This window comes from Cucurbita maxima, unplaced genomic scaffold, assembly GCF_002738345.1.
Source record: "Cucurbita maxima cultivar Rimu unplaced genomic scaffold, Cmax_1.0 Cma_Scf00001, whole genome shotgun sequence".
Lineage (NCBI taxonomy): Eukaryota > Viridiplantae > Streptophyta > Magnoliopsida > Cucurbitales > Cucurbitaceae > Cucurbita > Cucurbita maxima.
The window spans coordinates 2,580,514-2,607,478 of NW_019272017.1; the positions used below are offsets into that span (position 1 = coordinate 2,580,514).

General features: G+C 35.1%; 3 protein-coding genes across 5 annotated transcripts; 1 reads left to right on the top strand and 2 right to left on the bottom strand.

Annotated features, from left to right (window-relative positions):
* The first annotated feature begins 40 nt into the window (after nucleotides 1–40).
* LOC111482139 (cytochrome b-c1 complex subunit 6-like) lies at nucleotides 41–3,487 on the top strand. The gene is made up of 5 exons (XM_023127812.1): nucleotides 41–144; nucleotides 957–1,006; nucleotides 1,701–1,785; nucleotides 2,894–2,983; nucleotides 3,105–3,487. Coding segments are annotated over exons 2-5 (210 nt in total). The 5' UTR covers nucleotides 41–144; nucleotides 957–1,004; the 3' UTR covers nucleotides 3,138–3,487.
* Nucleotides 3,488–3,899: 412 nt separating this feature from the next.
* LOC111479902 (probable WRKY transcription factor 9) lies at nucleotides 3,900–7,016 on the bottom strand. The gene is made up of 6 exons (XM_023124808.1): nucleotides 6,765–7,016; nucleotides 6,336–6,476; nucleotides 5,868–6,230; nucleotides 5,682–5,795; nucleotides 4,579–5,179; nucleotides 3,900–4,346 (listed from the first exon to the last, which is right to left on the bottom strand). The coding sequence occupies exons 1-6, from the start codon at nucleotides 6,975–6,977 to the stop codon at nucleotides 4,321–4,323; spliced, it is 1,458 nt and encodes a 485-aa protein (XP_022980576.1). The 5' UTR covers nucleotides 6,978–7,016; the 3' UTR covers nucleotides 3,900–4,320.
* Nucleotides 7,017–10,416: 3,400 nt separating this feature from the next.
* Nucleotides 10,417–25,663, bottom strand: LOC111478544 (separase). 3 transcript variants are annotated; one of them, XM_023122875.1, is made up of 27 exons: nucleotides 24,854–25,663; nucleotides 24,400–24,577; nucleotides 24,194–24,307; nucleotides 22,563–22,697; nucleotides 22,010–22,473; nucleotides 21,319–21,427; nucleotides 21,112–21,237; nucleotides 20,028–20,321; nucleotides 19,836–19,952; nucleotides 19,519–19,740; nucleotides 19,283–19,393; nucleotides 18,963–19,106; nucleotides 18,494–18,862; nucleotides 18,309–18,398; nucleotides 16,435–16,698; nucleotides 16,216–16,339; nucleotides 15,390–16,124; nucleotides 14,813–15,050; nucleotides 14,272–14,374; nucleotides 13,540–13,737; nucleotides 13,285–13,322; nucleotides 12,974–13,200; nucleotides 12,644–12,887; nucleotides 12,065–12,464; nucleotides 11,672–11,911; nucleotides 11,462–11,549; nucleotides 10,417–11,348 (listed from the first exon to the last, which is right to left on the bottom strand). In XM_023122875.1, exons 1-27 carry the CDS (start codon nucleotides 25,489–25,491, stop codon nucleotides 10,834–10,836), a joined length of 6,525 nt encoding a protein of 2,174 aa, XP_022978643.1. In that variant the 5' UTR covers nucleotides 25,492–25,663; the 3' UTR covers nucleotides 10,417–10,833. The 3 variants fall into 3 exon arrangements, with proteins under 3 accessions (XP_022978643.1, XP_022978625.1, XP_022978634.1); XM_023122857.1 differs by having other exon boundaries at nucleotides 12,974–13,203; XM_023122866.1 differs by having other exon boundaries at nucleotides 12,644–12,884; nucleotides 12,974–13,203; nucleotides 24,854–25,662.
* Nucleotides 25,664–26,965: the final 1,302 nt, after the last annotated feature.

Genomic DNA, 26,965 nt, shown 5'->3' on the forward strand with positions numbered 1-26,965 from the left:
CGACCCGACCGACCCTAAAGGGATCCGGCCCGAGAGCAAAGGAACCGGAGAGTGGAAGCTTTGTCAAATTGCAATTTCTCGACTTCGAAACTAAACCTAAACAGAGTTACTGGTTCCTTCCCAGGTTCGTGCTTCAGCTCCAAGGTATGAATTCGATGAGGAGAAACACTCCGCTCCTTTGAGATTTTTATGTGTTTTTGAGCTTTAGATGAATTTTGTCCTCAGTTTATCTTTTCTGTTTTCGATTTTTATTACCGGATCCGTGTTTAATTTTCCTTGATTGCTCGATCGTCTGTTTTCGCGTTTCTGGGCGTGTTTTTATCTTTTATCAATTGGATTCTTTTACTTTGAAGTTTCGACATCGATGGAGGATTTTTTTTGACGTGTATTTATATTACGTCGTTAGTAGTTGGTATTTGAGGGGGAAAAATTTGTGTTTGTTTGTATGATCTAAGTCATCGTTTCTGATAGAAATTGGAGTCTTGAATTTTGAATTGGATTTTTCGTTTTTCTTGGAATGGAATTAAGTTTAACGAGTACCATTATCTACCTTATAGGGAGTTTAATTTGTGGGTACATGTCATTAGACTGAAATCGTTTGCTTTTCCTTTGGTGAAAATGACGGAGATTCTCTGATTGTACCTTCGTTTCTGAATGCGTAACATCTGAACCTGAAATCTTATCTTAAGCGAATGATACTCTTAAAAGCTTGCGTTTGGTCTGGTGGCCGGTCAATTTCAAATTTTAATGTATCTTGTGTCTGCCATTCCTCAAAAGAATGCTTGAGATAAAGGCATGGGTTGATGGACATTTTGAACTCATGGAAAAAAGTTCGTTGATTTTGATGCTTGCATTTATCCACAAACAACTAATGACAATTTGGCAACTATATTCTTCTTTTTCTTTTTCCGTATTGATGTTTGTTTTTATGATAATTCAAATTTGAATGTTTCCAGGTTTTCTAGCCTGCTCTTTTTGCTCCAAGTCAGTGTTATTTATTAGCAATGTGAGTATTTTTTTTTAGCTTCACCATTTATTATACATTCTCCTTTTACCCTTTTATTTCTTACACGAACCGTTTTGATTGTCTGCTACATTGCTTTAGAGTTATAACCCTGTAGTCCAGTGTTGTTTTGTTAGCATTTATTGCATTCTTATTTTGCGTTCATAGATTTCCAAACCATTATTTCTTCCCTCAAAAGTAGCTCACAGTGGGAAGAGGAAGAGTTATTGTTGGGGGTGGGGGGACTGTTGAGCACATACTTGGACAAATGTTTCTCTGAATTTTGGTTTTTTGAACAACCGCGATGACAAATATCATCTCCGGGCTGCTTAAATTGAAACTATGAAATATAGAAGTTCTGTGAATTTTACTTATTTTGGGAAGAATGAGGTTGCTGTATATTTAGTTTCAATGTAAATCAGTTGTGTTAACACTTGGAAGATGTAGCATTTTACCGGCTTAGTGATCTGATCTATATTTATGGCGATTTTTAAGGTTTAATAATCAGTAGGATACTTACATTCTTGAATACAAATGATTGAAGCATGTCAGAATGGAAATTGAATTACTTCATATGGTTTGAATCTACTTGTACATGCATATCTTCTTCATACTCGGTGTCTTTATCTTTCATAATGTTGAAGATTATTTGTATTTGATGTTAACTGATCTACATTTCCTTGTTTCTTGGTAATAGGGCAGATGAAGAACCCGTTGATCAGAAGAGGTATCTTGAAGAAGCTTGCAAGCCCAAGTGTGTGAAACCACTGCTTGAATACCAGGTATGTAGTGTTTTATTGGTCTTTGTTGTGGGGGAGTAACAAGTTGTATATGTGTTTTCTTCAGTTATTTGACTTGTATTCATCATTCTCTGTTTTTTTTTTTTCATGAATAAACTTTAGAAACCTGGTTTCATGGATGGTTATATTTCTATTCTCATTAGAAATAATCAGTAGGTTGAAGATTGTGTATCTCTCCATTGAGTACATCCATTTATAAACTGTTAATTTCCTTGTTAACTTTGAACTTTGCATCAGTTAGTATTCAGCGAACTGTTCCTTCAAAGAAATGCCAGCTTGAAGGGAGTGGCCTTTCTCAGAAAATTAGAGTTTAAAAAGCCGTAAAGGGTGTTGGAGTTATGAATTGCGATGGGATTTGGTGGTGGGTGGGTTTCTTTGGTTGAAAATAATAAAATATACTAGTGGCCACCAATCACTTAAACTTATGGATCTGTTTGGAGAATGACCAAGGAAAGTTGCAAGAATGAAATTCAAATTTTGGTACTAGTTTTATCATTTCTCTAACGAAAGTCCAGGTTCCAATAAAAAGTTATTAGCGCAACCTTGTGGGGGAAACGCAATTGTCCTTGTGCAATTATGGTGAAGGATCAATGCCCTCTCATGCTAATCATTTAGGTCATGGAGGCAACAGTAGCGTCCTCAACAAGTTTTCTTTTACAAAATGTAGCTCCTTTGAGTTGTGAATTCAACTCAATGTTGAGGACGAAACTGAAGATATATTTTCTCCAAATCTGAGACAGTTTTGATTTACTGATTCTAGTTGATAAGCTTGATATCATGCTTTGGGCTTCACGTTGACTCCCTTACCAGTCGTTCATTCATTGTGAATCTGCTTCCCCGTGGATACCGGTCCCCACCAAATTCGGAGACATATATATTGGGATGTGCATATGATGTGCTTTTATAAAAATTCACAAATTCATATATTCTCTTCTATATGTGGGTTTCAACTTATGACACCTTGTTGATGTATAGGAATGAGTAGGGGGTCTTAACTTGGTACTTTATTCATCACGTCTGAGCAGAATCAAATTGTAGAATTGGTATAAAGATAAGGTAAAATGATGGCTATTGTGTTTCTATGTGATAGGCATGCGTGAAGAGAATCCAAGGGGATGACAGTGGCCATAAGCATTGCACTGGACAATATTTTGATTACTGGTCTTGCGTCGACAAATGTGTGAGTATATCTTTGGTTGTTGTAGGAGGAAGTAGATTAGATTGCAGAAGAAGTTGTCCATAAACAACTTGAGTATAGGCAAGCTCGATCTAACTAACTTCAAAGACGCTTTTTGTTGCAGGTTGCACCAAAACTATTTACGAAAATAAAGTAAATGGAGAGTTAGGCATGTGGGGGTTCCTATCCTTTTGGTTGCAGCATTTTTCTGATTTTTTATGCAATGCCTTTTTGTGTACTTCATCTTCGCATCTACAAGAAATGCCAAGAACTTTGCAAAAACTATGAAGACCTTAGCCATCATCAATAAGAAAGGACGTTGGATTGTATGAACACTTCTTCCCTTAATTTAGTTTTATGATTGCTTTATTAACATTAGTGATCCAATCATAAAATTGTTAGGCAACATGATCCCACATTGAATGCTGTTTATCAAATTGCTGTGCTGTTTGATGTTTTCAGATAATTGAATGATCAGTATGATCCTATTTCTGTTGCTGGTTCCAAGATTTGTTTCTCGATCGAAGAGTGAGGTAGTTGTTGTAATGCGCTTTAATCAGTTGATCTATGTTTTAGATTTTCAATTGAAAACTTCTATCGGTCACATTTATGTTGATTTCGGTTTATGATTTTATGATTTGTGTTACTATTTTAATTTATTCATCCTATTGGTCCTCCTTATTGTTAATATCTACAACGTGACCATACTAATCCCTTATGTATTAGTCTATAATGCTTAATTAAACTCTATTTAACATCATTTATTAATGAGATGAATAATTGAAATTAATAAACTAATGCACACTAAAATTTAAAATTAGGGGAAATTATTTATAAATTTGGTTTCAACTCGATCACTATGATTTGGACCTAATTTAAATTTGATTACTATATTTCACTAAATCTCATAAATCATCCCTCGACTATATTTCATGCATCCAAACAATGAATTTATTTATTTTTCACCATTAACACATTTTGCTAAATAAAAAATATTTGCAAAGTGTTACGCAAGCGACGTGTGTGGTTGAACAAGTTTGAATTCCTCGCAAGCAATGTTCAATTGGCGAAGACAAACCTCGCCTGAAGTCCGATAAAGTCACAAAGTTGGGGCGAAAAATGTAGTGGGCATGTCAAGATTATGACGCCGCACGGTAAAAAATGTAGGACCGCGACAATGTCACAATAGCATTTTTTATGGCAACAGACTTGCAATTATGCGACACTCACTTCACTTCCCAGCAACAAGTGAGATAAGTCAATTCGTTCTTGCATCGCTTACGGTCAAGCGACGTATGCTCGAGCAGGCTCTGACCAATTCGTTCTTGTGTCGCTTACGGCTAAGTGACGTATGCTCGAGCAGACTCTGACCCCAATTTAAAAAGAAAGTTTAAAAAAACAAGAATCGAGAGATTTTGAAAGAGTTAAATTGTGCATGGAACCAAAACCTATTTATTCCTTAATTCTGTGAGTTCTTACAAAATAATTATTATCAGAAAATCAAATCATGGAAAGAAAAAAAAAACTACAAATATAAATACAGATTTTGATCAAACATGAAAAAAAAAAAAAAAAAATCTCAAGAAATTAAATTTTACCATTGGTGGAGAGCGATTGGGCAACCCAATTGTTGTTCCCGCCGCCGCTATCGCCGCCGTCGCCATCCTTCTCGGTACCAAAAGAAGAGCGTTTGACAGAATTGGGTGCGGTGAGGTTGCCGTCTTTGTTAATGAGCGACGAAATGGCTTCCGCCACCGCCACTCGAAACTTGGGGTCAGAAGCAATGGCCGACACACTCTCCCCCATCAGCGGCTGCTTATTCTCCTCCGCCGCCGATTTCCAAGTCCGCCCATCAAGGGGACGACTAAAAAGATTAGCTTGAAAGTTGCTTTGATAATAGGAATTATGGGCAGCGGAGGTGGAGGAGGCGGCCACCGGAGCGTAGAAATTGTTTGCCGTGAGGTTGAGGAGGAGCCCGGTGGAGGGGTGGTTAAGGTTTGCAGAATAGGAAGAGGAGTTTAGAATATTATTAGGGTTTTGAGGGTTTGGAAGAGGGAGATTTGTGGAGTCTAATAGCGTAAACGAAGCGGCTGCCGAAGCTGTTGAGGCCATGGCGGTGGCTCCGACAGGGAGCGGATGGTTGTGTGTTCCTTCGTACGTTGTTATCAGTATTGACATGTCTTCTAAGCATCTTTGCACCTAAAAATTCAAACTTTAACGTCAAAAAATGACTCGATGACCTAAACAACTCGAAACCCAACTTAGGATCTTAAAGTTACGAGTATTCGTGAGTTGGGTTGAGTCTGGTTGTGACAAATTTTTTAGATCCGACCCAATTATTTGAATTATAAATTTTTTAATTTAAACGCCATGAACCTAATTGAACTTAACCCTAAAATTTTTGGGTTTGATCTGAACCAAATTAGTTTTACGGGAACTCATGAACCAACTCAATTCATAAAATTTTCATTTATTTGAACCCAACCCAATTCAAATAAATTTATTACCCGACCCAAACCGTGTGCGTTAGGTTAGGTTGATCAATTTTTTCAGGTCATCGAATTTTTAACCTCCCTAGTTTAAATAGCCAACCTAACCCATTCAAATTTTCAATTTTGATCTCGACTCAACTCAATTCAACCCAGGTACATCCCTAGTTATAATGCAACTTTTTTAGTTCTCTTTGTATGAAAAACAATACCTGTTTTCTAACGGGGCATCCCGGTGCAACCGTGCAACGATAGTAGGCTCGAGGGCATGGATTCCCCTTCGCAATTTTTTGACCGTATTTCCGCCATTGGCAACCATCGTTCATCTACAAAATATTACAACACGAAGGCATTTAAATGTGGATATCATTATTATTATTATGATATCCACAACTTACCGTGGCAGCTTCACATCTTGCTCTCACAGAAACCCTAGCTTTTCTGTTGTGTGGAGGTGCCATTCCTTGCAACTCAGGCCTTTGTGGCTTGCTTTGTTGCATTGCCTTCATGTTGGATGTTACATGTTCTTTGCTCTTTTCTCTTGTTTCTTCTTCTTGATCCTTATGATCATTATCTTCTTCCAAATCATTGTTTGTATTAAGCCCTAATGATAACCCTAGTTTGCTTTCTCTCATTTCGTTGTCCTTCGATGGCGATCGAACTCGTCTCTTCTTTGCCGTTTCTCCGAGCTCGACCTCTCGGTTTGGTTCTTCGACCCTCTTGTTTTCATTTTCGTGGCTCGGTAGAAAGTTGTGAGAGTCCTGTGTGTGTATTCAACCAAGAACAAATCATAGCTCGAATTCTCACCGATAGAATCGTTATGAGTATCAAACCCATATTGATATTGAAAAACAAGAAGTGGATACCTTTTTTTGGAGATTGTTTTGTTGAATGATAGCAATTTTCATCTCAAGATCATAGTAATCTTTCATGGTTTGTTCCACTTCTTTTCTCAACATCTTGTTCTCTTCCTTCATACGATCCATCTCCATTTGCAACTCCGAAATCTACACCGAACACGTCATGTATGTATACACGATGAGATCATCTATCGTTTATATCAAACGTAAAAACGAACCCATTCGAGCAAAAACGATATATACGAATTTTTCTTCAAATCCATGAATATAACCCAATTGATAGAATCAAAGTAACGTGAGCTAATTCAATCAATATAAGTATATATTCTCGATGAATAGATCAAAAGTTTGAATTCTACCGACCCATCGATTTGATTCTCTCGTTCATGAATTCAATTGAGAAAAAGGAATAGAAAAAAGGGTTTTAAATGATACCTCTCCAACATTAACGTTGTGTTGTGGCAAAAATACTTTCAAAGTAGAGGCAGCAACATGAATTTCAGTGTCATCAACTCCCTTTTTTTCTGGAACTCGATAATCTTCGTGTTCGTCATGTTCGTCTTGTTCGTCTTGTTCTTGATGTTCTTGATGTTCTTGGTTCAATTCTTGTTTGTGATGATCAATTTTGAGTGATAGATCAATCTCCATAGCTTTCTCTCTCTATCTTTAGTGTTGAAATTGAAGAAGATGAAGTGTTTCTCTCTCCATTTTATTTTGTTATGAGTACAAATTTTGAGGCACCAAAGTCAATTCTCTCGTCTCTATGAAAAACTATATTATTACACACACAAACCCTGCATCTCCGCTTTGACTTTAATGCCCTCCCTTTATTAATTCACTTACCCCTAACCCTAAACCCGTCCCGGCTAATTTTGTACCGCTAGGTATGGAGACGTCCATTTAACTTGAGGGTCGAAGCTCCACGGAGACCCATCTCAATTGGAGTGATGAATCCCGTTTCAATAGAAAAAGAGAGAGGAAGCGAGGAGAGATTTCTCCTCGGTAGCTGAACAGGGATGGGAATGAGAAAGGTTTCTCATGCACCACCTCAAGATGGGCATACAAAATTTCATACCCACTTAATTTATTATTAGGGACAGCAAAGTAAAATTGTGACGACTATGTTTCGATATAATTGACGGGTTTTTGAAGTGAAAACTCGGATTTAACCCTACCATATCTCGTCTTTTTTTTTTATTATTATTATTCAACTATATGGTAATTAAGAGAAGCTTTAGCAGCCGTATTACCGTAAAAAAGAATTAATTAAGCAGCCCCAACAATTTATTAGAGCTAATTAATTTGTAGCCATTAAAACATCTTTTGAAGCTCCCATTGATTGGGGTTTTTTTAAAAAAAAAAAAAAAAAAAAAAAAAAATCCCATAATCTAATTTAGAATCTAAAAACTTTTAATGGGTACTCAAATTAATATTAATTATAGAAATTTGAATAAATAATTATGTGTTAATTAATAATAATAAGCTGTTGCATCACTGTCATTATTTATTGGGTTTGGACTTCAAATTATAAAAATAAATTAAATAAATGTAAAATAATAATAATAATAATAATAAAAAGAAACCTTCTTGGGATCCCATCTTGAATTGGTCAACTCCAAGACCTCATAACTCTACACCCATGTTTTATATATATATATATATATATATATATATATTTAAATATATAATTTTTATAGTATTTTTTAGAATTTTTATTTAAAAGATAAAATCCCACTTTTTATATTGCAATTTTAATTTATTGAAATTCTAAGACACGTGCATGAAGCTAAATGGATAAAACTTTTCGACGTTACAAAATTTTATTAAAATTTATAATTTTTTAACAAATTATTCAATTGAATTTGCGCCTCGATTAACATAATTACATTGCTTATCGATAAAATTCGTAGAAATATTAGCGAAATTTAAGGTTATATTATGACGAAATTGCATTTATTATTATTTGTTTAAGGAAGTTTAATAAAGGGTAGTGTGGATAATTTTAAAATAAGATTAGAAAAAGAAAAGTATAGTATAAAAAATGAATGTATATTAATATAAGCTCTACCTCCATTCACGTTACCAAGGAAAATAATATTTAAATATAGATGACATATGTCATAGTGAAATATGTTTTGGGTAAGTAGAAAAGAATTAAATAATGTGATATATGTATAAGCCTATGTCCATATGAAAGCATTCATTTCTAGATCTATGGATATTAAATAATTATGTGAAATCTATTCCATTATTGCATAACCTATGATATTCATTAACATATATATATATATTTTTAATTAAGGATAACCTTATTATATATTTTTTTGCTCTTTTTTTCTTCGAAGAAAAGGTTAGTGTGCTAGTCAAGGATTCATCCCGTATACTACAAACTTTTAATCATGATTATATATATATATATATATATAGTGCGGGTTAGACCCAAAAGAAGAAATTATTTTTTCGAAAAGTCTAACGTCCTTGTTGCTGAGAGTTGCCCTGCAAGACGTCTAGTAGTTTTTGAATTTGTTCTCGAATTGTAACTTTCGACCAATTTCAAGCTTGCTCCGCTCTTAGGTTGGTCATTCTGTTTACTAAATAGTATTCTACGAGTGAAATAGGTATATGGGTAAATTATATTTTGGAAAAAAAATTAAAATTTGATTATTAAAGTTTTATGTTATATTTGAGATATATTTTATAGAAGAGGACATGTGGAGTTGTATGGTTTAAGTGACATGTTTGAAGTCTAATATTTGGTATATGAAAATAGGTTGGACTAACATTTATATTAAATGTCAAATTAAAACTTACAACTATATATGGACTCTTACCAAAGTTGAAGAGCCAAACTATTCTTTTAAATCTTTTCTCTTTCCTAAACTATTGGGATTTTATGGTCCGGGTTAGATAAATAGAATTCAATTCATGTTCATACAGTAAATCCGATACCGAGACGACTTTTTGAGTCAGTTTTAGGCATCATACTCCACGCGTGAGTTGTAAAGTGTTCCAAAATTTAAGAAGGGAAAGATTCGAACCTCTGACATTTTACTCGAGAATATATAGTTAAATACAATCCCGAAACACTTTTTGAGTCATTCAAATTTTGTTTAATTAAGAAAACGATGACTAAATGAAGTGATATTAAAGGCTATTTTGATAAGTTGCTCGACTTTGAGTACAATATAATAAAGTTTTTGTAAATAATATTTATAATTGTAGATCATAGTTGAGTAGATAATCTTTTAGGTGTTTTCAAATAATAACTACAAAATTATGTTTGAATTTTTTCTATGTAATAATAATATTATAGTTAAGGTAGGATTAGCTGGTTGGTATGGCTCAACACATCTACTAAGCAACATGTAAATATTAAATTTAAATTTTAATGTCTAGAATAGAAAATTTAATTTTATGTTTATATATTAATTTTATATTATATATAAGATTAAAAAATTCACGGATATTCCTTAGATAAAAAGTTAAAAGTTCACGAACAAAACAATATATAGAAATTAATCAGTTTCAAGAGCGTGAAAAAAATGTTTTAATCTAAATAAGATTCTCAAATGAATCTTATTATTTTATTAGATTATTTATTTATTATTTAGTAAACTACCTCGATTAACCTATTAAATACGGTATGATTTTCTTTGATTTGATGTGGATAGCCTAAATTAAAGTAATTGACTTTGGGCATTAAAAAAAATCAACACATTGTTTTGTGTCATTGTACATTTTCTTAGCCATAAACTTTCTTTATTGAGTTGATTGGAGAAAGAGCATTAAATCCAAAATTTGGTCTTTGAGATCATGATATGATGCATGAAAGAACATTATATATATATAATCAACAATTCCTTATTCCAAACAAAATATGAAAATACCAAGAAGAAGATATAAAATGAGTCATAAAGTTTGTTTGTTTTAAAAAAGCATGTGATAAAGCAAGAAAATTATAGACAGAAACGGTGATTATAAAACTTAATTTTCAAAAGCATAAACTTAAAACAAAATAACCATTTGTCGACCCATTCAAGTTTATATTTTCTCCATTCCTCTTGAGCTTGAGGTTGTGTATCTAAAATTTCAGTATAAAAGATTATATTTTCATTTACAAATCAGTACAGAATTGAACGTTATTCAGTTCTTTACAATCAAACAGCTTTAATAGAGGAAGATTGTGGACATAACTTTTAAAGACAAAATGTTGATATTGAAATCTATCGGAACAATCAGGAAAGATGGCTGCTGCTATAAAACCTACAGTTTGTTACCTTCGCATGCTTTCCTTGTATTGCAGCTATGCAGTTCTGCAAGTTTTATGTCTCTGACATGGAACTCGGGGCTTCCAAGGCCATGTTGCATCCACTCAACAGGATACACGTTTTTGTCTTATGATACCTGCTGCTGCTGCTGCTGCTGGGAATTCAGAGCTTCACAAGCCTGTTGCATGGAAGGTTATCTCAGTTCTATTGCTGAAAGTTGGGTCAACTCCTTTTATTTATGTCAGCTCTTTCTTCTTCCTTATGCTTGTCGGAACACCGTAACAAACCGGCGATGCTCCGATTAAGTAACGTAGATTGCAAGCTTCCCGAGCCTCACACAAGAATGAACCAATCATTCGACTACGAACAGAATGGTCTCTACTTGAATTACTTTCACATGTTGTAGGTAGACTTTTACTTGCCACTTTCTTATTGGCACGTTTAGAGCTTATTTTCATGGCCTCCAACTCTTTTGTAACGATATCATACTGAACAGAACTAGGAAGAGCACACGACCTTTCTCTCAACCAAGCTTCAAGGATTGCCTTCCCGAAACGATCAATGTCCTTGTCAGTCACTTCCCATAGGTTGGCTACAATGACAGGAGAACCTGCCTTCAGATAAGATAATGGAATCCCTTGTGGGACATAATAACCATTTAATGTCAAGGAACCACTGCTGCATCCCATTAGAAGACTTGCAGCACAGGCATCCAGTTTTTGAATCTCATGCCTGGGAATATATTGTGCTCCTGTAGCCCCACCACAACTCCACGTTAGCAAAAGAGTACAGCAAAAAATCATGAAAGATAATGGAAGTCTCAGAACGAAAGGCCAACTTAACATGATAGAGTCGAGAATTTACCACTCCCGTGACCGAAGTATATGAAGAGGTCGCGGCTTTTAAGTTCCTCAATCAACTCTGAAGATTTGGGTGCATATCCAGCCTTCCCCTGTTATTAAAAAAAAAAAAAAAAAAAAAACCATCTATGATAAGGATCATAGTTCATTGGAAATAATTTCAAAATATGAAATAAGGCAACCATTACATAAGGAGAAATTAAGAAAAGCTTACCTCCAAATTTTGATCTTTGAACCAATTTTCAAATTCAATCTGTGTGCTGCTGAGATCACCACTAGGGTTCAATAAATAAAAAGCATCCAAGGGATCAATTGAAGGAAAGGTAGCAATGATCCCACTATCTTGCTCTTGCTGATGCAATCTTCCATCTAGTGTTACACAGATACTGCCAACAGAAGGCATGCGATAAACCTCCTGGTTTTTAAGTATAGGTATATTCTCCCAGGGAAGCATCTGGTAAATTCATCGATCCGTCAATTTATAGATAGAAGAATGACTAAACAATTTAAAATAATAGTTTTGTCTTCAATTATACTTTATCAAGCAATTCACAAGGAGATAAGGCTCTCAGTCAAAAGTCATGATTCTGATAAAGAATGAAGGTACCTGCACATCATAGTCCAAGACAAGGATTATGGGCTCTCTGCTGGTACCGTCTTCCCCTTCCAGCTCTTTTTTTGCATCCTGTATTAATTTTAAGGCCAATGTGGAAAGTTTGTCCACTCCATTCAATGCATTTTGAAAAGGATTAGACCTTTCTTTATCATGAAATCTTGCTCTACCAACGAAGCAACCTTTCCTCGAATACAATTTTGAATCAAATCCCACCAGAACGTTCTCTGAACCTTCTAAAATAATTTTCAGAAGACCCTCATTGACGTCCATTTTGCATTTGGATTTCAAATTCAGCACCAATGTATTGAGTACAGAATCAACATGCTTTCTATTTGACCAGTCCCCCAAAAGAATATATTTCCAAGGGCCCAACCATGAATCTTCAATAGTTCTGTTACAGAAGCAAAATACGAGGAAGATGGATAAAATGGTTAAGTGATGGAAAGGAAAAAGAAAGCATAATTGTTACAATGAAGAAACAAATTTTCAAGTCTATGGTAAACTCATCAAAGAAGGGAAAATTTATAATAATGACCAAAATCACTGAATCAGAGTATAGACGTAACCTACCCCAATAATTTACCAAGGCAATCATCAAGCTTTGTTCTCCGTTTCCACCATAACATCCTATTTGTTTTTGTATCCTCTGAAGGAAAGACTGAAGATGATAAATAATTCTCCTCTAATATAGTTCTGAATGCTGGTGCGATTTCATCAATGACTGAGGAACCCCAGGGACATTGCCAATGTTTAGTCGAATCATTTCTCTCACAGATATCATCTGATTGAGGATTTGAATAATCTTCTGAATCTTCTACCAACAAAAAAGTAATTGAGCACATTACAACTTAGGATACAAATATTACTATGTAATATGGTACGAGTTTCCAGCTACAGTACCTTTTAAGATTGTCTCCACGGGCAGTAGTAAAACAAGTGGCTGACGCTTGGAATTTAAATGCGACACCAGGATCCATGCATGGACAGATGAAGGAAAATGGAGAATTTGTTGTAGTAAACAAGCAAGATCTCCTCCAATCAAACTAATACAAACCATAGCCACGCAAGGAAGGCCATCAAAGAACTTTCTCACATATTCTTCAAGATCTTGACTAGAAAAAGATCCCCTTCTACATCATGAAAGCCAAAAAAACGAAACTTGGTTAAGAATTTGACGTTGTGAATGATATTCAAACGTGAAGGCTATTTACCTAAATAACTTCACTGTTTGTTCTCCTGTATCGAAACCCTGAAAATAGACTTCGTTAAATCCATATATGAGCCCATACTTCAAATATAGCATACAAGCATTCAACAATCAAGAAGTGCAATGAAAGAAAACAAATAAAGAGAGAAAAGGACAAAAATGAAATCAAGAATATAACATATTTAGCAATCCAGTTATGGGAAGAACAGCATAAAGAATTACAAAAGCCTACAAAAAAGAAATGCAAGTAACAGCGTACCTTTGCAAAATTAAGGTCCTGTATACATGATCTTCCAGTCGTATATGGGAAGAACTGATGATTAAGATGAGTTCCAATCGAAGCTTGGTGAAAATATGAAGCCCAATGACTGTCTGTTAGTATTTTGTTGGAAGATGGCAAAGATAATAGCTCAATTGATGAAGAAATCACATGTATAACAGCTAGCAACTTCGAAACCTATTCCCCATTAAGAGAAATCAAAATTAACCACCAAGAAATAACATTATGTACAGAACAGGAGGAAATTTTTTTTACAGAAGCATAAAAAAATGAAGGGTTCGAGGAAAAAAGAATCTTATTTATTAGGCATTGTTCCACATTACAATTTTTCATCCATCACGAAAAACCCGCATCATTCAAGTTGAAACTGTAATGGAGTTCAAATTCATTTAGATGACAAGTATTGAATCTCGTAAAACACTTCATATGCAGTTATATGATATCTTTAGAAAATTTGGGATGCGTGAATAATGATACAACATGAAAAATCATAGACAAACGGGTTGTGAAAGAATATACAATCTTCAAAGGGAACGGTTAAATTAAGTAAAAGGCTTACAAACAAAAAGTTAACTAGTGATGTACGATTACTAATTAAATACAGAATATATCTAACGAGGAAAAGAGACGAAACATATTGGTTAATTTCCAAGACTAGAAGTAAAAAAAAAAAAATTAAACGTTTAAAGTGGATATGACAGAGCTATAGACCTTCTGAAAAAGAACAGGAACCTCACAGCAGAGTGCAAGGGCAACCATCAGCCAAGAAACCAACGTTTTAGACTGAACCTGAGACAATGGGCAGCAAATAATCCTGCCAAGGAGTAAACAGCAAAGGGAATTATGCCGTAGCTACAGATTTGAAGAAGCTAATATTTCTATGCTTTAGCAAAAACTCTAAAATGCAGAAGTTGAAATTTTATATTAACTTGGTGTGTTATCTAAGAATACATCTGGTCCTCACTCCAAAGCAAGAGTAAAATTTTGTTATCCTAAGTGGGGGCAACGTTGTATTATGTATATGCAAGATTCAAAATGACTTTGTTCCCCAAAAATTCATTGTTATCCAAAATTGAAGGGAAACATATTTTCGCTAAAGTACATAAATATCAACAACAGGATGGTGGACTGGAGAGTTCACAATTTGAAGATTGCAATTTCTTTTCATACAAAAGATAAGATAAGAGAGAATACAACAGATATAGGTGGTTACGTGGTACATATAGAGCATTAAGAGATTAACTATACATACTTGGTATCATCATACTTGTAACTCTTCAAAGCGAACCAGCAAATGTTATAGAGAACTGATGCCCTCTCAACTGCAAACATATCTCCAGGGACTTCCTTCCCAACTAAATCAAGCAAAACCACGGGTTCAACAACACCATGTGCTTGAGAGAATAGATTTCGGCTCACTAAGATGGACATGCATTTCAAAATGGTTTCATGTGTTTGATGAATTTGACTACGAATCCCCGAGCACTTACCTAGGAACAAACAACAGAGAGAGCAGTGAAAATACAAGTAGAGTGAAAATAATCCCACACACCCAATGGCTAATGAAGGATGTTTGATGCAAAATGTAGCAAAACAGTGGCCATGTTGAACTAGGAGATCAGATAACTCAAGTCTAAACTAAACGTTTACTGCAATGAGCATTGACATATATGTTTGAAATTGGCAAGGAAAAAGGTTTGGAACTTCTGCATCATAAAATTTTGACAATAAATACCTGTTTAATCGCATGGGTTATAGCAACTAAAAGTGTTTGTAGGTATGCTAAGCATTAAACTAAAGACTTTTATGATCTTAAGTTTTGTTGATACCTAAGCCAGAAAGTTGCCTCAACAAAAGCCGTCTGCGAACAAACTCCCACTTGAGATATATAAAATTGTTTATTTGTCCTGTTTCCATTATTTCCATTTGGAGACATTGCCAACATCCAACTTTCCCATTTTTGCATGATGCTCCACATCCTAAAGTAGGTGTGCAACAATTTAGTTGCAAATGCATTTGCTTCTGGCCAGAAGCACCAGAAAGATCAGGAACGTTGCTTTTCAAATGCACAGCAAGGTCAACTTCCACTTCATTAGAAATGTTTGTGCTTTGCCCCTGAATCGACCGACATCTAGAGCGAGTCAGTCTCACATTTGTTTGGGGATTTACACACCGATCCATTTGTAGAGACCTAGGAGTGTTTGTAGTCTTTTTACTCTTTCTTCCATCCTTTCTGGCCTTCGCCCTTTCCACTGGAATTGTCAGAGATGAAAGATGACTTGCTTCATCTGGACAACTAATGGAATTTTTCCATCCAGAAAGATTCAGTTTCTCAAGAGCTAACTTATACAACTCTTCTGCATTTATTAATAGCTCTTCAGATGTATTCCCATTACCATTTACATACATACTTCGAAACAAATCCCCAAGATACTGATCAACTATTACTTCAAGCACCAATTTGCACTTCAAACAAGAAGTAATGTTATCCGTCAATATCTGTTTGGCTCCTTCAAGTTCCTTTTGTGCCAAACTCCATAACTGTTTCTTTCTGTATACTTTTCCTGCCAGAAGTACACAACAATTGCCTATTATACATTTGACAAACAATATCCACAGGAACATGAAACCAACCAAACAATTCATATTATATACCTAAAGCAGAAGAGAAAGCAACTTCAAAAAGTGGCAAGCTTTGCAAGCAGGAGATACTTTTTCCCCACTGTAAAAGTGTTTCAGCCTCAGAACCATTTCCAATGATCTCATGAACAAGCCCAACCTGGATGTTATGGAAGTAATAGCATACCCATATGAAATATGTTGGAAGTTGAGGGATAAAGTGACTCCTGTTTTAACATTAAAGAAAAGTTGTACCTGAAGAGTGCTTTCAAGATAACACTGAAGTGCGTTAAAAGGACTAAGATAGCAGCCTTCAACATCCCATGATATTTTATCAAATGACCATATATTGCGAGAAACAGATCCACTTTTCCGGAGATTCTTAATGCCATATGGAGGCTTCTGACTAGCATGAGTAATTTCACAATATTTTTCAGGATGCTGCTCAACAGAGTAGGTAAATTTCTCTTGAAATAGTTTAGAGCGTAGACGGTGAGCTTCTTTTGCACATAAGAGAGCCTATTATGTACAGATACAAATAATTAGAAGATGAATAGCCAAAATATCTATCGATAGACAAGATTTGCAATGAAGGCAGGAAACATTTCCAGGAAAATTACTATACTATCCCCAGGGGAAAGAAGGAAAGTTTTTAAGCAGTTCCTGGATGCTAAATACATACTACTGGTTCACACCAAGTCCAAAACAGGAATTCTAAGAGCTAGTGCTGTGTGAAGCAGACAATGAAACTCAAGACTACCTTTTATCAGCTGCTCTTTGGCCTCTTTAAGTTTTTGTCAGATTTCACTTGCCTACATTTCCTAGCAATACCAATGGTCCGTCTTCTTTGTCTAGGAAGGCATTTTCAAAAAAAGATAAAACATTGGGGCTGAGTTTATTAGGGCCTTATTAGCGAGTTTTTGGTAAGAAAGAAATTTAAAAACAAAATTGTAGGAAACAGACACTGGCTATTTTTTGCGAACATTTGTTCTTGTGGTTATTTCCTGGACCAAATTGTCTAAGCCTCTTCTAGTAACTACGACCAGATTGTCAAAGCTTTCTACCAATGGTTCTTGTGGTTATTTTTGCCATCATTGCCTATATTATGAATACATATATGTGTGTGTGTGTGTGTGTGTGTGTGTGTGATATACAGAAAATGCTCATCAATCTAGATTATTTTATGATCCTCCAGTTTAGGCCTAGGGATTCCTCATCCGTAAGGCCTTTAGGCTGTGTTCTTCCTCTTTTGATGTTATTTGATTTCCTTGTTTCCAATTAAAACTTCCTTAGCATGGGTTTATTCCTCTTTTTCAATATTTCATTTTTTTTCCAATGAAACAATCTAAAACTCAAACTCTATATCAGACATAACATAAGAGCAACATAGAATTCAAGATTGGAAAGAAATGAACATGAATTGAAAGTAGGAAGGCAGAATATATTTACGTTGATTCATGCATCAAACATCATTAAACTTCCGCTAAGCTTTTAGGTTATGGTAAATTTAATCTTTCATTCACAAGATCAAACAAGTGATTATCAATGCTAATTGAGAGAAAAGAAAAGAGTTTGAATCCCACCTAAGAGAACCTTAAACTACTAAACCTAAAAGGTTAAGCTGATGACTAAAAAAAAAATCTTTTAACCATCCATAAACAAATATAAAACTAGTCCGCATAGTCACAATGGATAAATAGTTTTTTTTTTTTTTTTTTTTTACAGTATTTTCAACTACAACCTGACTCTACACATAATATTCTTCTCGGGAGTATCTGTTGATTTAATCCACACTTCTGGGGAACTTTGGACAGAAGAAAGTTGCTGTGTATAAAATAAGGGAGATAAAAGCTCCCAATCACCAAGAAGTGAATTACATGAAGGATCTCTTATTAGTAATTAAAGACAGAAGACCATAAGCAGTAAACGGTAAATTGGATTAACTCCTCTAAAGTCTTGAACAAACTTATATTATTCATTCATGGTACGAGACTGGGAAAGTTTCACCCCATACAGAAAGATAGTATGAAAGTTCAAATATAAAGATTCATAAAAGTTAAAATCTGAAAGTATCATATGACCTCATTCCCTGTAACTTTCTCTACCCACAACAGATTGGATGGACTTACCTCAGTAAGACAACCTTCTGAAATAAGTCTTTCACACAAATCATAGTAAAGATATCCAGCCAAGAAAATAGAACTTTTGCATGCAGGAATCTGCAAGAGAAGTAACATAAGAAAAAGAGTGGATCGCATACAGCAATTACAACCTACAACTTTTATGGAGATTACTTGGGACTTGAGAGAAATACATGAGATATGAGTTTCAACGCAGCTTCTTTAACCTCATCAACCGTCACATGCATTCGACTAGACTTTTCATGTTCACAAGATGTCTGGGTATAATTTGAGCATAAAAATGAGAAATTCTGCTGGAATCCGACAAGCATGCCTGGCAATGTCTTCAGACAGTTTGTCCAAAAATCATAACTCTTGGGGAGGTCACCAAGATGCTCAGATAGCTGTGCTATAACTAACTCGTTAGTTGGTGCAATGCACATTGCGTGACTCATTCTTCTGCTTTCCCACAGAGTGGCCATCAGCTTCTCCAATGGAACATTTTTCCATTTGAATAATCTAATCATGAGACTGTATATGTTATCGTAGTAATCCACGCAACCCTGAAGGTACACCCAAATAATAAAATAATTAACCTGAACACTAACGTTACCCATTTGATAAAATAATTGAAAATATTAAAAATCTAACAAAGAGACAGACCTTGATTGATAACAAATCAAAAGCATTACATAATAGCAGCAACATATACTCAGATAGTATCAATCGTTGATCATCTGGCAAGGTATTCAGACTTGAGATTTCCAACCATATGCTCAATGCAGAATCAATATCTTGCTGAACTTGCTACTTTATTGTCACCCGAAAAGCATTTTACAAATAAAAAATAAAAAATCAGAAAGAGGCAAAGACTATAAAGAGTGTGAGAGAGAAACAGCCTTTCAAAAAATAAACAGGAACCAACAAAGCTACTAAGTGTTAATTACTCAATATAGAAGACTAGCCTTTCATGCGTTTAACACCTTTGAATTTGGTACAGTCTCATGAGTACAGAATGCACGTAAGCAATATGCCACAGCTAACTGATGAGAATGAAGAACTCCAAAGCTGCGACATCCACCAGAAATCTCATTCTGTTTCAATCACTGCAACATGTCAATTGTATAATGTATTTCCCACTCAAAAACAAGTAAGCGGTTCTTCTGCAAATATTTAAATTGATAGAAAACATGAAGCATCTCAACAACAACAAACTTACCATTGTAGATATTGCTTCTGATAAACACTGGATGCAACCGTCTAAACATACAGTTTCACAAAGCCTCAATACCCTTGCCTTTTTCATTAACACTCTAGCCTTTTCAAGTCTATGATCTGGTGTAATATACGTATCCGTTAGAAGGACACTCAAGATCTTCATTTGTAATGATTGACAAAATTCTGGATATAGACCACTCATTTCCTCATATTCAACGAGTTCCTGTACAATATCCAAGTAAACACTATCAAACAATTTAATAGAGGAAGAAATTAAGGAAAACTAATTATAAGTGAACAAAGAACAAATAACTTAACCTGCTCCAAGAGAACACCAATTTTAGCCTTTGACACCGTCTCAGAAGATTGCAATAAACAATTCAAGGTTGGTGTGCTTTTTTTGGGATCTGCATTCTTATGATACTTGCATTGCATCTGAGAAAAGTATTAAAATCAGCACCGAGGGAAAATATGTAGTAACTTAATATATTGAATGACTTTTGACGTTACCTTAACCCACTGTTTCACCAATTGCACGGGAACTGGCAGCTCATCAAATAATTCTGTAGCCGCAGACCAGTTCGTAAGAATCTCAGTCATTGCTTTTTCTACCTTACACATGCCACGTTGATAGAGAATATCAACAAGGAAAGAACTTCTCATAATCACTTCATTAACCATAATTAGAACGGAATTTTCAGAAAATTCATTATCTGATGGCCTGGACTTGTTGTCAAATATCTCACAAAATTGTTTGACGCAGGTCCACGATGCTCTACAACACAACTTCAACGCCTTTGAGGCCTGTACATATGAGAAATATGGCGAGGTAAATATTAGCTATAAGTTCATCAGATTCTTCCTATTTTATTCTAACACCCCAAGGGGAATCTAGCAACATTGGGGCTTGGGTAGAAGAAAAATGTGGAAGTTACACCTAAATATGATGATAACTTGCACAGGACAAATTATTCACTTCTTGAATGAAAATAACATTTTATAGGATCTAAGCAACATTGGAAGAAATTCTTTTAAGATCTTCCACTAAAAATATGTAAAGAATGAGGCAATAAAGAATATTGATACCGGGGGCAAATTAATTTCACATGATATTCTTATAGAACAAAAAGTATATGCATCACTGACATGACTACCAAGTACAACAATGAACTCTCATCATTATATATGTCAATCACACAGTACAAATTAATGTCAAAGACAAATGGGAAATACTATGGACAGGTAATAATTAATTGAATTATTGTTCACGAACACTATGAGTCCACATTAACTAGATTGGATCATGTTATTATTAAATTATAATAACTTTTTACATTTGACTAATATTTTCTGCTTATTTAGATACTACTATTTATATTTAAGTTAATAGTAACTACTGGTTTCCAGTGCCATTAACGTTTTCATTTCTAAAAAAGTCAAAAAGAGAAAAAAAGTTGAACGCTTGATAATATTTTTTTCTTAGAGGAAACAATCCAACATTTTGCAATTTCATGATGTAAACCAGGGTTTCCATATTATATTGTTATAAACCAAAATCACATTTAACATCCATCTGATAAGAAAAAAAACGTACCTCTCCTATTTGATTATTTCTGAATAAAATAATGCCAATGTTGTTAAGAGAAGCAAATAAACGTTTCAAGGCAAAAGGTTGAACCCATTTGCTTGCGATAACATCCTTAATCAAATCCGTGCTCCTCTGTGAATAAGAAAAGAAAAACCAATTAGGTAATTTGCAATCATTTCAAACTAATTAATGTGCCCCAGAACTTGTGGCAACCTTCATTTCCAGCCTTGTTCTAAAAGACAGGGTAAAAGCAGCCACAACAATGCTTAATAGCATATTTACATTCTCATCACATCCATCGCTCTTAGCATCATATGCACGCCTGAAACAAGAAATAGAAAAGAGAGGTAAAAAAATCTATTACAGAGCAAAAATTACTTGAGAAATGAACTTAAGTAAAACTCTATCCTAATCAACAGACAAAAAATTCAATAGTTCATAAACCAAGATTGGATAACTTTATTTGACTCATAATTCAAGAAAGACAACAGAAAATTAATTGATGTAGACAATTTTTCTCTAAAAATAACTATGGCTATTTGAGCCAGCTTATAGGCAACCCAATGAACCGCAAGGACAATAATCTGACCTACAACATATATATCTAGAAACTTGGAAGATATTTTATATCCCAGATAAGTGATCATCATGATTTTGTCCATAACTTCACATGCATCTACAACTTGCCCCTGTAACCATATGGTAACATGAAAATTTGGGCTACCGCAAGTTAAGCTGCCTCCTACCCAGAATTAATAGAATGTTTGTCAACACAGAAACTTTTACAAAGTAATCATTCAATAAGCTAAGAGATGCAAATGGAACCATTATTCTTTTATAGACAAGCACAACAAATCTCATAAATAAGATCATAAACGAAACACTTAAAACAAAAATAACTTGCCTTTGACAAAAAAGAAAGACATCACAGAACTGATGCAAAGTATTTTGAATATTATACAAAACAGGAGAAGCTTTATCTTCAGCAAGGATTTCTTTTCTCTCAGCATTAACTGATTCAGCAAGTGGCTGGCAGAAGAACTTAATTGCATCCAAGTAAGAGGATAGATAACCCTCTCTCAAGCTCAGAAGGGAAGGGACCCCATTCTCATGATTAGGATTCCGGTGTAAACATGGTTGGCCGACAAAATCTTTCTGCTCAATGCTGCAGGACTCATTACCCTCTCTGCAGCCAATACAAAAGTAACTCCCCAGGAAACCATTTAAGTTAACCAAACTCTGTATAGTATCTTCATCATCAAGTAAAGTACTGAATGCCGAGCCACAAGTTTCACCTCTGGGTAACTTAGAAACGATTTTCAACCCAGCAGCATAAAGCCTCAAATTCATTCCCAATGGAGGTGTTGCCTATTAAATAAGGTTAACATTAGGTAATATGGCAAATGCAAATGACATTTGTGGAGAAGATACATAAACTAAAAGCTAGAATAGCATACCTCGTGGAATTCACGTGCCATTTCCTCAAGATGCTTGGCAAAAGCACAACAACACTCGGGACTTGCACTCAGACATTTATTTGCAGAATAACAGATGAGTTGAAGAAACTCAACAACTGTCCATTCAGTTTCATCCTGAAAAAATTCATTAAAGTTCCTTTTAAGAAAGATTTGCAATACTTATCTTAGCATATGGATAAACAAAAAATGAAGCTCACACTGGGGATGTACAAACTAATATTCTTAAAACAAGTAATTCAGAGACAACAAAGGAATTTATTTTACCGTTCAAATAAACCAGACAAATGCATTCTAAATAAATATATATATATATATATATATTGCAAACATGAAGGAAGTTCCACAGCCCAACTTGAAGAGGGGAATAACATGCTTTCTTTCTTGTCTGGCAGTGTGTTTAAGTTTGAGGATTACTTTATACTCTCTCAATAGGCAGACCCCAAGTACTAATCCACTATGCAATCCTAGAAGATAAAAGTGACAGAGATATATTCAACACATTAAGAAAGTACAGGTATTATTTGTTGTTTCACAGGTTTAACACACATAAATAGAAATGATATTTTCCAACAACAAAATAAAATGAAGCGTCAAGCCATGCATCTCAAACATCACTTTCCTATCTTCTCATACCATTTCCTTAAATTTTGTCAAGTAAAATCAGTTTATTTTCTTGCCTTCTATTGTCTAGTTTCTATATGTTTTAATGCTTGATATGTTTCAGTTTCTTAAAAGTAAATGTATCTAGTCTTGATTAAAAAAACAATAACCAGCAAAACACTTAGTATCACATGCACAGCACATGTTTTAAGCATGATGCCAAACACTAAGACTACTCGGAATAGAGGTTTCATCTTCCTATGTCAAGGTTCATCATGTCACGATATTTTATGTTAAGGTCGACAAATTGCAACACCATCGAGCCAATTTGGCAAATTGGTATACGACCCAACATGTTTAATGACTTTTGAACTAGCACAACTCATGACACAGCTCAACTCCCTGACCTAACCTACAAATCAAAAATGAATTTGACATGTCATAATGTGCTTAAGTAAAATATTTGTCAATATATGACTTGACTATCTCTCACTTGAGCTCTCTGCTTGGTTTCTTCCTGGAATAAGCAAAAGCATACTTTCTTTTATTCATTTGTTTCTGATCCCTTAATGTGCTATGTTCCAATCAGTAGCGAAAACCATTTTATCTAAGGATTTCGGAAGAAATCGACTGTTGTGGTAACCAGATGGTAAGAAGTTGACAGTTCTTGCAACTAGAGGGTAAGGAAAAGCTAGATAAGACAATAGCTATTCTGCTGTTCCTCTCTCGGAAAAAATCATCAGCACAACCTCTGGTTCAGGGAAGCAGCCACTCTCTTCTACCATTAGACAAAATTATGTAAAACAATAACAGAAGCATATAAAAGAAAATGCACAAATAAAATAAAGTCAACATTAATTCAAAAATGGCACCCTTTACTGCATTATTGAGGTATTCTTATTAGATGGATCCATACGAGCATTTATTCAAGACAATGTACACTCAATGAAAACTCTGCTTTGCATGACTAGATGGACAATTTTTCACCAATAATTCTTCATTAGCACTACCTTCCATTCTAGGGTAAGAGACTTCAAGACACATATTAATATGTGCATGATGAGCATAGACGAATGTTGTTCCTGTTGTAGAGAGAAAAGAGTGGAACATATCCGGCGGGCTAACTGCACAGAGAATAATGAATAAAGAACAACGTTAACAGATAATGTAATACCCACAGAAAAGACACACAAAAAGCAAGAGGTCGATACACCACCTTGTAAATCTGATCTCTCAAAGATGACTTGGCATATTCAGCAAACGTTATGCGACAGAAGAGACTTATGAGACTCTCACCAAAATAATCTAGCTCCTCTACCAAGAAAATAGTACATTTACCTAGATATGTGGCCAAAGCTCTCTGAGTCTTCTCAGATACTTTAGCATCTAGTAACCTGCTAGAACGAATGCGTGTATCAGATAAACAAAGCATCTACTTCTAATTAAAAATTAAGGGTCTGGCTAGTTTAAAGCCAGCAATCACAGGAACTTCTGCACTAACAACTATTGGATACATACACCTTTCTTGTAGCAACGATGCACTTCTCGTTAGTTCAACAATATAATGTGCTCTAATCTAGCTATAAGATACCCAGAACAGTAATTGTAATAAAAGGAGAAAAAGCAAAAAAAACAAATCATATTTGAAACTTAAATAGTGATGTTCTCACCTGAACCATGGTCCAACCTCCTCCACCAATCCAAGAAGCCTTCTATAGGCGCCACTTTCCTTACTACGACCACTGGCCGCACACTTAACAAGTGTTACGACAACCTCCGCGAATAACAAACAAAAATCCTTATCACCACCACCTTTGTCCCGATCACGAATAACACGACAGTCAGATGTACGGCCAATAACCCTCAGCCTCTCCAAAATCCTAAAGCCCTCAGCCTCAGCGTCCTTGAAGAGTCCCCAATCCTCCATATAATGCACCATTCGAACCCTCTGGACATCGACAGTATAGGGTTTACAAGAGAGCTGCGACGTCAAAGATTCCAAGCAAGCCAAGCAGAGCTTATAGATTTCAAAGAATTCTAGGGCCAATTCGAGATCGTTGCCCAGCTTGGAAGGCTCGCTGAGGCGCTTGGGTAGAATGGAGAGAGCTCGATTGAGAAAAACGAGAAACTTCTTGGCGAGGGAACGGATTGCGGATGAATCGTCGCTTGGCTTGGCTGATTTCTTGGATTTCTTGGGATTTTTGATATCGGAGAAAGGTCGGAGGAAATCGGAAACAGTAGAGAAGATGCCTTTGGAATCTGCTGTTTCGAGGATGGAGATGATAGAGGCTTCCGACGGCGAAGCCATTGCCGTGGAGGGAAAGCGAGTTAGAGAAGAAGAAAAAGAAGAAGCATAGAGATAGAGCAGACGCCAGATGGAGACGGACTGAGTTTCTTCTTAGGGCGCCAATGGAGAAGCCCGCCAATTTAATTAATTTTGAATTCCTTTTTTTTTTTCTTTTTTTTTTTCTTGTTTCTCGTTCCTTCTCCAGGAAGTTATATAACATTTTTCTTTTTTATTTAAAATTTGTTCTTATAATTTCAACTCCCTTTCCATTTTTTTAAAGACAATATACTTATTTCCAATTGGTAAATTTTATAATTTTAAATATTACAACTTATTCTATACTATTCAAGATATTTCAATACAAAATTTATAATTGGATTAGGCAACTTGCTTTTCGGTTGTGCGGCACTCACTTTCCAACAATAAGTGAGCTAAGTCAATTTGTTCTTGCGTCGCTTACGGCCAAACAACGTATGATCGAGCCTCTAGCCTCGAGTTTGAAAGAAGGTTTATTAAACGAGGGTAGAGAAAGATTTTAGAAAGAGACGTTATACAAGAGAGAGATAACAACATATAAGCAAACAAGTGAGACATAACAATGGCTTAGCATATATAACCTTGGGTTGGGGGATATGACTGAATTTCTACTTACATTTTATATTGATACCATTCAAAATTAAGAAATTTTGGATTGAAATCATCGATGCTCGAGCCTCCCAACTTTTAGGCATTACATATTGGACTTAAAATAAATAATAAAAAGCAACAACATAACCAAGACAACTTGTACACATAACACTATAGAAGTCGTAAAAAATACTCGAGGTAACTAGGTAATAACCTGGGACCTTAGTGAATCTTCTAAGTCACTCGTTACCCATGTGGGAGATTTAGTCATTGGAAAAATCTTTAGAGATTGGACTAAATAGTCACATTTTCAAGATTATCAATGAATTATGGGTTTCGCCCATATAGTTCATGTGTGATTGGATATCCAATCCCTCCATATGGCCAAATCGACATGCCAAGAACAAACATAGATCTCCATGTTGCAGCACCAATATAATAAACTCACAAGAACACCAGGATCTTGAGTTTTAACTAAGACAGTATACATCGCCTAAGATATATGTCCTGCAATCCTCAGTTACAATCAATCAGAGCTCCTATGGAAGGCTTGACAAATAACAAAATAGAAAATTCCCCACATTCCCAAAAGAAACCTCTCTCTAATCTATGAACTACACTAACCCCTAGTTTCCAAAGCTTCCTCTAACAGAACCTTAATAACTACTTACAAGTCTCTTCCCATGTGTTGTTCTTAGATCAGGCTAGAACCCAACATAGATATATGATTATGAGAGGAGAAGATGTATGAAAACATATAGAACATAATGCATATAACATCCTATCTATACCAACAGAAGTATAATGCTTAAGAAGCATCAGCATCAGCATGCTGACTCTGAAATAGTTCTAAATAGGATGACCTCTT

Coding starts and splice junctions, on each gene's coding strand:
- LOC111482139 (XM_023127812.1), top strand. Junction 1,786..2,893: donor AACCACTGCTTGAATACCAG/GTATGTAGTGTT, acceptor TCTATGTGATAG/GCATGCGTGAAGAGAATCCA. Junction 2,984..3,104: donor GGTCTTGCGTCGACAAATGT/GTGAGTATATCT, acceptor TTTTTGTTGCAG/GTTGCACCAAAACTATTTAC.
- LOC111479902 (XM_023124808.1), bottom strand. CDS start 6,977: ATGGAGATTGATCTATCACTCAAAATTGATCATCACAAACAAGAATTG. Junction 5,180..5,681: donor GATGCCCCGTTAGAAAACAG/GTATTGTTTTTC, acceptor TTGAATTTTTAG/GTGCAAAGATGCTTAGAAGA. Junction 4,347..4,578: donor CCAATCGCTCTCCACCAATG/GTAAAATTTAAT, acceptor AATTGGGGTCAG/AGTCTGCTCGAGCATACGTC.
- LOC111478544 (XM_023122857.1), bottom strand. CDS start 25,491: ATGGCTTCGCCGTCGGAAGCCTCTATCATCTCCATCCTCGAAACAGCA. Junction 18,399..18,493: donor CGTTGAAACTCATATCTCAT/GTATTTCTCTCA, acceptor CTTCTCTTGCAG/ATTCCTGCATGCAAAAGTTC. Junction 13,204..13,284: donor CAAACAGTGAAGTTATTTAG/GTAAATAGCCTT, acceptor TTCATGATGTAG/AAGGGGATCTTTTTCTAGTC.